The sequence below is a fragment of the Pseudoliparis swirei genome, chromosome 16, assembly GCF_029220125.1.
Source record: "Pseudoliparis swirei isolate HS2019 ecotype Mariana Trench chromosome 16, NWPU_hadal_v1, whole genome shotgun sequence".
NCBI lineage: Eukaryota > Metazoa > Chordata > Actinopteri > Perciformes > Liparidae > Pseudoliparis > Pseudoliparis swirei.
The window spans coordinates 18,202,035-18,211,783 of record NC_079403.1 but is presented as its reverse complement, the minus strand read 5'-3'; the positions used below and the strand labels follow the sequence as shown (position 1 = coordinate 18,211,783).

The following is a 9,749-nucleotide window of genomic DNA, read 5'->3' as shown; positions in this document are numbered from 1 at the left end:
CACAGATCAAGATGGTAATAAAAAAAGAAGCATCTGCCACTGAAGTAAACATAAAAATGTGTTGATAAGAATCCTTGGACGTCAAGAAAGTACGTCACATAACATAATCTGACTTTACAGCTGGTTGAAATGACTTGATTGCAGATGCAATTTCAGAAATTCAACATAAAGTTTCCCAAAACTACATTAATTCCTGTTTGATTCAGCCAAAATCAGTAACTAATTAGACCTGAATTCTTCCACTTCTTTATACCCGATGGGGGAACGGCACCTGGAGAGTGTTAAGTGCAGTTGGAGAACAAAACATAACACGGTTAATTTAGACCACGTCCAATGGCTAGTCCAACTACATTAAAACCTATACTGTATATAGCACTTAATGTAATTCATTGCAAACAAATACTACATTGTATGTTTGCAGTGTGGTTTTTGTCTTGGCTGTTTCAAGATTTGTCTGTTTCTTGAAATACGCACATGAATCCAGTTCCTCTCAACAGATGTTTTGGATATGACTGAAATAATATCATAAATGTCAGGCATCTTTCTTGTCAGCGACAGAAGAAAAAGATTGGACAACATTATTAAAACACTGTGATCATACAGATTGAATACATTAAAGTATGAAAGACGTGGGAAAAATGATACGTATACATCTGTACTGTAGATCATAAATTCAATTCTCTCAAATTGATGTCAAGTCTGAAGAGTTCAGTGAGCTTCATCCAACACACACCCCTGACTGTTGCTAAAGGTCAGTCGTTTGGCCTATTGCCTCAAACATTTCCCTCCAGTCTCACATTATGTCTTGCTGAACAAAGTGCTTGATTCCAGCTGAGATGAGAGGCCGTTCTGGTGAACACATACGCTCTTTCTCTCTGTTCCTCATCTGGCCATCTTTACAGTGAGCCAGTTCATCTGTGACTCGCCCTGTTTCTCTCTCTCACACACACACACACACACACACACACACACACACACACACACACACACACAAAGCCCACTCCATGGTCTAGTGAGTGAAAGGCATTAGCCGTTCTTCCTCCCTCCTCCACCCACACATAACAGAGCCCCGGCCTCTCTCCTCTGATACACGCAATCACCAGATGTTGCCCAACGCTTGAGGGAAGAACCCCCAGGTATGTGAGCATGCGTGTGTTTTCTGTGCGTGCGTTCACGTCAACCACCCACTATTGGCTTCTTTTTTTTCTCTCTTCTTTTTTTTTGCCGCATCTGCAGAGATTTATGACCACAATTTTTCCCTAACTACGTGGGCTTCCTCTTTAGAGCGGATCGTGGATCACGGGGAGAAGCAGGTTCTTCAACCTGAAACAGGTGACTCCGACTCACCAGGCTGAAAAAAAAGATTTCCCAAATCCCTTTTTATTATCTAGTGGCGGTTCACACAAACCCCATCTGTTTCTCATATCAACACTCCTGCAGGATCTACTGGTCTGGCCTGCAGGGGTCAATAAGACAGAGTGGAGTAATGAAATCACAATGACCGAGTCTGCTGTTGATCACTGTACAACAAGGTTTTCATTATGGAGTATTAAGATTGCTGAAATGCAAAAGGAGGATATTAACGACTCGGCAGAGCTCTTTCTGTGTGAGTAATGATCGGACAGAGCGGGTGTAGTGTTGTGGGGGAACAGCTTTACTGTTCCCTCAGGCCTCCAAGTGTTCCGGGTGCAAGATGATACAGCCCACGAAGTTATATGCTGCGTGGCGTATCGTGCTAGGATGAAACCCGTTGTGCTTTCATGGCTTCACACGACGTAGTGGGTACGTCGGCTTGATTTGTGTCTGTGGTGGCCATTCTGCAACGATGACGTTACCGTACATGAGAATATCCCTTCTAGACATTTCCACAAATCACAGTAGAAATATAGCGACAGACTGAACAATTTATCGTCCGTAAAAACGAACGTTTTTCCATACCATATGGTATCTATAATCCTAAATGCTATTTCTAAATCTGGAGAGCACCATATTGTCTGCGTTTTATTAAACCCCATCAGTCCCAGTGGAACGTCAGGGTCCGGGCCACTGTTTAAATGAGGCTTGCACATGAACCGATTGGTCCATATCTGCAATAAACTTATCAATAGTCCTGGTCCTGAAAATGAGATGTCGTGCCTGCAAAGGCAAACCAATGAAAATCTAAGTATGGCTGTGTCCCATTTGAATTAATTGAGGGGAGAGGCTGTAAATGTTATTTGCCTGTATTATTTATAGGTTATAATGCTTTTGTAAATAAGCACTATAGGAAGTCAGTAAGATTAATTAGTTAGATTATTTGTGTAAATATTTGTTCTTTTATTTTCAATTTGTATAATTTATTTGTTATGAGACAGTTATAGTTATAGTTCCTGTCAGGTCCCTCAAAAACCGATGTCTCTGATTAATGCTCTGTATCGAGCAATCATATTCAGAATTGGGAAGAAAATGCATTTTGTGACATATATTTCTAGGCAAACCTCAAATCTACATTTCTATATAATCCACCATGAATCTTGAATGGACCTATTCACACAAAATAAATCAAACAATGATGATGCAGTGATAACGGCAATGTGCAATGAATCCATATTTGAATCTGATGAGCGACTTTGAGAGGCCGGTGAATGCATCGAGAATAAACATGCAGATTTTAACCTGGGACTGAAAAACCTTATCTTAAGTTAACTTCACAGCTTGGAACACTCCCATATTGTTCTAATATACTCCATGACATGGGCACTGACCAGCTTTGTAGAAAACAGAAGGACATGCATATAATGAAATAAAGCAATCTATTTCGAACACTGAAATCATATAAATATCCTAATGTCTACACATCAAAATAGCAAGGCTCTAAATTGTGTGGCACATGTCAGGGAGAATCCTGTCACTAGCAGCTCTTTGCATGTGCAAAGGCAGACTGGACTCCTCTACATTTGCTCTATTGACACTCAATCAAAGGTCATATTGAAGTAAATGGACTGTGGCTCTGCAAGGTGGTTCAAATATAGCTACTTCAGAGATCGTACGTTTAACTCCCCCGAGGCATTGTTTAGGTTAAAAGCTCCTCTCGGACCATTCTGCCTGGGCCCATATCCACAGTCTGCTCTCCCTCTTCAGCTTAATTCCATCCGTATCCCCAAAGGCGATTAATAGACGAGTGGATGACTTGGGAGCTCGAGCTTTCTGGTATATTTCCACTGTGAGCAGACTGATTCTTCCAAAGGCCTCTCCCTTCCTCAGGATGAAGACTGACCTGGCGGGAGCTCTGTGAAGCAGGGCCAAGTTCTAAACCCTCCTCTCCCCCCCATCATAAATTGGACTATTGTCTTTATCTCCATAGGAGTCATCACACGATGTTATTAGAAGTTCAGCCAGTTTGAGGCCGTTACGTTGACTGATACGGAATGGAGATTACAGGGATGGGGAGACGGGGAGGATGTGTTCACTGCCACTCCAACAAATGTGGGGGCCACATTTTGAGCTTGTGCCAATGGAAAGCTGAAGCTGTTGCTGAAGTCCAGCTTGTTTCAACATTCCACCAGTTAAGAACAGAATCCGGATTATTTTCCTTTTTGAGCTGTTTCAGGTTCTAGCCACCTGATCACTATCAGCTGACAGGGCAGGACACATATTTACATCGACTGTCCGCAACTTAATTCATAAATACATTTTAAATATAAATTAGGAAAAAAACCGGAAAAAAAACCTACCGTAGTTTAATCAGGACCGTGAATTGTAAACATTCAAGTCTGATTATTAACCCTCTTTATATTTGGTGAAAGATAACAAAAAAAGGCACAGCAATGAATAATTAGAGCAACTTATCACTGCACATTTCTATGAGACAAAACTAAAATATCCATTGCAACAAATATTAAAACATAAACTAAGACAGTTTTGACCACTATGTGTAATCTCAACAACAACAAAGATCCCAAACTCAAACAGCATTTACACTCGCGTCATCAGTTACAATTTTCTTAAATACATTTATCTTCTCCACTAAATACATCTGACGTTTATAATTACAATGAGACATTTTTTTACACGAACCGTGTTTTATTTTTAACTCTTAAATCCGTAATATCATATTTTAGAAACATTTATTTCCGTGAACTATGCATATTATTTCACTGGTTGTCACAAGCACAGAGACTATTAGTGAATGTTTGAGCAGCAAAGTCGAGGGAAAATATTGTCAAGCATTTGAATTCACCCTCAATTTATTCACTGAAAAAGGTTATATTGTATGTACAGAGAATGGCAGAAACCGTTCTTAATGATATACTGTTGTAAAAAGGAAAATTGCACTGTGCTTACATATAACTACATTTTTCTCACCATAGTACCATATTGTGGAAATTAAAATATCAGGGATGATCATAAAAACACAATGGAACAATAACAATATATTTTCTAATTTCTCCCAGGACAAAAAAGAAAAATCTCCCGAAACAATAGCTTTATGGGAAGAATCCATGTGTCAGAGGCGCTGCACAAACATCAATTACACAACAGAAATAATAAACGGGCATTATGGGATATTATCACATTTGCATACGAGGAGAAAAAAACATCTTATATGTAGCAGGCACTTAAACGCCTCCACAGCTCATGATGGGGACTTCTCAAACATGGGAACGTCAGTTAAAACAGCTTCTGTGTTAGATCCCCCCCTCCCCCCTCTCAAATGCACAAGAAGAAGAAGAAGAAGAAGCCGCCAAAGTGAGCGTAGCCTCGTGTTTGGCTCAGAGGAATAGTTGTGATTACTCCATTGACTGAATCATCTACAAGGTCAGGCATTCCATTTTCTCTGCCTCCTACTCCTCTGCTCTTCTCCCACTCAGCAGCCAAGTGGTTCATATGGCTGCCAAGACATATTCATAGACATATTGGAGCATACAGTTACTGGCAGCGTTCACAGACATTTAAACACATGTCCACCAACACCCACAAAGACACACCCACACAGACACACACACTGGTAGATTAACAAACATACTGTACTTTATTTCACATTCCCTTTCATGTGTGAGAACATATTGGTTCCTGTACTTGTGAGGCTCATAGACCCTCCACCGACATAATTCTACAGATCCTATTCCTGCATACCAAATAGAAAACAGGAACTGTATCCTAATTTGGATTCTGGTCTCGCACCCTGCTGGAGTCTGAGCTGACGAAGCTTCCGTTTTTTGTCAGATTTAGTTCTGAATCCGACCTGATGGCACCGACGACGAGCATTACAAATAAGTATAAAGATAATGGCACTGCTGGTCTTGTTTACTCATGTAAGTCATGCCGAGGCCTCGGTATTACACTGAGGCTGTTTCAGAAACAGTTCCTCACACTAACTTTAACTATGAGTGGTAACAAAATACATGTTCAGATATTTCATTTGCATAGTTTGTAACTTCCTGCACTCTTTCCAGAACGTGGTGTGCATAAGAAAACAGGCAACAGTTGGATTTTTCGAGCAAATTCATAAAACATCATGTAAACCAGAAACCTGCTTTCCATAATCGGGGTAGGGGATTACAAAAGCCGGATGTCCACAGCCAGAGAAGTCTTGGCCACGTATCCGGTTCCCAGGTTCTACATGAAGACATTTGCATGACAAAGACTTCCAGCAGGGGACGTGTTGCTGGGCCAGCTGTGCAGCAGGGAGACATCATTAAATGAAGCAATAGATTGCCATATTCAGTGATAATATCGTCCCAACTGACATACACGCACATGCAAATACACACTTTCTCTCACTCACACACACTGAAAATGCACCAGTAATTATTGATTGAACCAGAAGCAGACTTCCCAGTGGTTTCCTACAAATGGAAATGATCAAGAAAGGATAACTAAATCAGCTCTATTGTATCGGGCCGATGGAGAGGCGCTCCGGTCCCACACCGAGGCCACCGACTGCAGGGCCGATGTGGTTTCCCGTGAAACCACCCCGCTGAAATATTCAAAGGAACAACTCAGACACCACGAGGCCAGTGGGCATCGGTTACAGCACAATCAGAGACGCGCTGGCAAGGTCCATGCGTCTTCTTTTCTCGGCATTCTTTTCATGACAATATACATACGCAAAGGGGCCTCCATTCATTTTTAATGAGGCCGTTAATTAATAAACCAGACCTGAACCCATTTACACTGCTGGATTCCCGGTGTGTGGGTGGGACAGGGGAGGGATAAAGGAGATCCCCGTATGCTGAAGGTGACAGTGTGGAGAGAACGAAGCAGCCAGCAGAGGACGAGTGAATTCAGGATTATCATAATGAATACCAAGGGGGGGAAGGAGGGTACACGCTCTGGGTAAGTATCTGAAACCAAAGGGGACGGCGAGGGTGGAGTTAGCGTCATGCTCTAAACCCAAGCTATAACTCCACAGTTCACACACGCTGCTTAACCTCCAGACTGTCACCACATGCCAACATCCTGGCAGCATACGGGCACAAACTACACACTCACATGAGCGCATAGTGCTGGTCAAGGTCCCCAAGAACGGTAATAAATAAAGCGAGGACTCATGCTGACTGAAGGGGAACAATCGGCTGACTGAAGGGGAACAATCGGCTGACTGAAGGGGAACAATGGGTAGACTGAAGGGGAACAATCGGTGGACTAAAGGGGAACAATCGGCTGACTGAAGGGGAACAATCGGTGGACTGAAGGGGAACAATCGGTGGACTAAAGGGGAACAATCGGCTGACTGAAGGGGAACAATCGGTGGACTAAAGGGGAACAATCGGCTGACTGAAGGGGAACAATGGGTGGACTAAAGGGGAACAATCGGTAGACTGAAGGGGAACAATCGGTGGACTGAAGGGGAACAATGGGTGGACTGAAGGGGAACAATCGGCTGACTGAAAGGGAACAATGGGTGGACTAAAGGGGAACAATCAGCTGACTGAAGGGGAACAATCGGTGGACTGAAGGGGAACAATAGGCTGACTGAAGGGGAACAATCGGTGGACTAAAGGGGAACAATCAGCTGACTGAAGGGGAACAATCGGTGGACTGAAGGGGAACAATCGGTGGACTAAAGGGGAACAATCGGCTGACTGAAGGGGAACAATCGGTGGACTGAAGGGGAACAATAGGCTGACTGAAGGGGAACAATCGGCTGACTGAAGGGGAACAATCGGTGGACTGAAGGGGAACAATCGGTGGACTAAAGGGGAACAATCGGCTGACTGAAGGGGAACAATCGGTGGACTGAAGGGGAACAATAGGCTGACTGAAGGGGAACAATCGGTGGACTAAAGGGGAACAATCGGCTGACTGAAGGGGAACAATCGGTGGACTGAAGGGGAACAATGGGTGGACTGAAGGGGAACAATAGGTGGACTGAAGGGGAACAATGGGTGGACTGAAGGGGAACAATAGGTGGACTGAAGGGGAACAATGGGTGGACTGAAGGGGAACAATGGGTGGACTAAAGGGGAACAATCGGTGGACTAAAGGGGAACAATCGGTGGACTAAAGAGGAACAATCGGTGGACTAGAAGGCACTTTTACATGTAGTCAGATAACGACTCAGGACAGTAAAACATTTCATTTCTTTTTGATGCAACTAAAAATAATGGTCATTTTTTCAGTTTTACATATTAACAGTCCTCTAAAAATCTTTGTGTCCTAGCATTTCATAAAGCGCACAGACTCATTTCCCTCTTTGTAGTTTTCCCTGTCGATGATCCTGAGAATCAGTCCTAATGGCCCAGAAGTCTCGTCATTGTCTCAGGAGTAAAAGAGCCTCCCTTTCTCCGAACCCTGGAGCCTGCTGAGCCTGGCGAGCTGAGAGGGCGACGGGGGGACGTCCTGTCTGTAGGGGCCCTTGAACTGAGGTGGGGCCTTCACCGGGGCAGGGCCTGGGGCCTGAGTGTGGTCTCTGCCGTGGTCGTAGGCGCCACCGCCGGGGGCCTCTGGCACGGGAGGCGGCCTGCTCTTGCTGGCCTGCTGATCTTTGCGCCTCTGCTCCTGCCTCAGCAGCTCCTGGGTCTCCATCAGGACACGGGCGTTAAAGCCGGACGTCGCCAGGTAGCCGTTACGTGGTCCATGGCTGCCGGAGTAGCGGGGGTTCTCCTTGGGTGTCTGGAGTCCCTCTGCTGGCATGTCCACCTTGTCCCACGAGTCCTGGGACGCCGCGCTGGGGTTCTTTCGAGGTTGCCTAAACACACAGAAACAAGAGGTCAATCGCTCTGTTGAGTGAAATCTAAGAGGGACCAAAAGAGGAGAGCAACCGCTCAGAAAAGATTGCTTTTTCCCCCCCAGAGCGGCCCCTGGGTCAGCGCTATTGAAGGGGAATTCAAAAGAAACCGCACTTCAGAAGAGACTATGGCCATTTTCCCATTTTGTTGCATTAAAAGGGGGATGCGGTCACGGCGTTGAGTTAAAATACTGAAGGCAAAGGAAGACGTGTTAAAGCCCGCTGCATGATTGCACTCAATCCTGGGACACGGAGGACATGAAAGAGACAGGAAACAAACGGATGAAGCCTAACAATGCCCACAGTACTATTAGTACTACATCGTAAACAAACACAAATGTTAAAACCTCCCTGAGAAAAATGGCTGCTTTCATCCATTTAACTACTTTTTGGAGATGCCGACTGGTTGCACTTACAGCACAGACAGAGTAATGGCAGGCCTCGTGGCGTTATCCGCCTTCTACTCATCTTCGGGCTGCCTGTCAGAACCTTGCACTGACAGGAAAGCCCGAGATGCACGCGTATTATCTCTCATAGAAAAAAAGAAATGACGCCCAAGCATGCCTCCATACATGCTCCCGTTTCTGGAAATTGGCCCCGGAAAGCTGTCATTGGGAACAGCCAGGTCTTTGGCTAAAGTGTTGAGGCTGCTCCTCCATTATTAGGATCCATTAAGGGCCGTCGTGCGATGGTAGACCTGTGACAGTGTCTTTTGCGTCAGGGGTGGTAAGAGAAATCCCATTCACACCTCACTGACCCGCTGAGTGCTTAAAAGGCTTTTGAAGAGCCTGAAGAGCCTGAACAGGGACCAAACGCCTGCATGTCTTAGGCCCTATTCATCACGACCAAAACTCTTTTCTTCCTCACAAACATTTTTTTGTTTTCTCTAGAACTGAAACCTCACAATGGAGTTGATAACAATCAATTGTACCTTGAACCTTGAGTTTTCATTTTCTACATTTAAAACTTGACTAAGATAACACATTTGACGACCAAAAGTAAAAGAAAACTTTAAAAAAGTTGTCTAAAGCTTGGTTTATAGCTGTGTGTTAAGGGCTGACACCCACAGACGACACACACAGTCACCTGGGATCCATCCGAGCCAGCGTATTCTCCCTCATAAACACACACTGGGGCGGATACAGAGATACCACTTGGTAACCGCACGAACCAGCATGATTCTTTCTAGTCAGTCAGTTCAAATCTCCATCTCAGTGTAATTCTAATGCGAGTCCCACATTTGCAGCATTACTAATGAATGCCCAAGTGTATGTATCTCAGCACATGGCACCGGAACGACAGTCTACATCTATGCATGCCAGGACAAATGTGTAGGCATGCATGTGTTGTACATGTGCACGTGTGAGTGCCGGCATGCATGTGTTAGTACGTGGGTAATTGGCAGAGGGGCAGATGCAGGGACAGACTGCAGAGAGAGCCCCACCACATGCTGCGTATCTGGGTTTTGCTGTCTGGGCGAGCCGCCATGCATTTACACCCCGGCTTGGCTCACAGAGCAGCCAACGGCGACCACGAG

The 9,749-nt window shown here is 44.7% G+C and overlaps 1 protein-coding gene across 1 annotated transcript in view; it reads right to left on the bottom strand.

The window, feature by feature from the left end:
• Positions 1-4,208: 4,208 nt before the first annotated feature.
• The window catches only part of pard3aa (par-3 family cell polarity regulator alpha, a), a 337,003-nt gene continuing 331,462 nt past the window's right edge, over positions 4,209-9,749 (bottom strand). Inside the window, exon 24 of the mRNA XM_056433473.1 lies at positions 4,209-8,173. Within this exon, the coding sequence (XP_056289448.1) occupies positions 7,744-8,173 (430 nt within the window). The 3' untranslated portion in view covers positions 4,209-7,743. The remainder of the gene's footprint in view (positions 8,174-9,749) is intronic.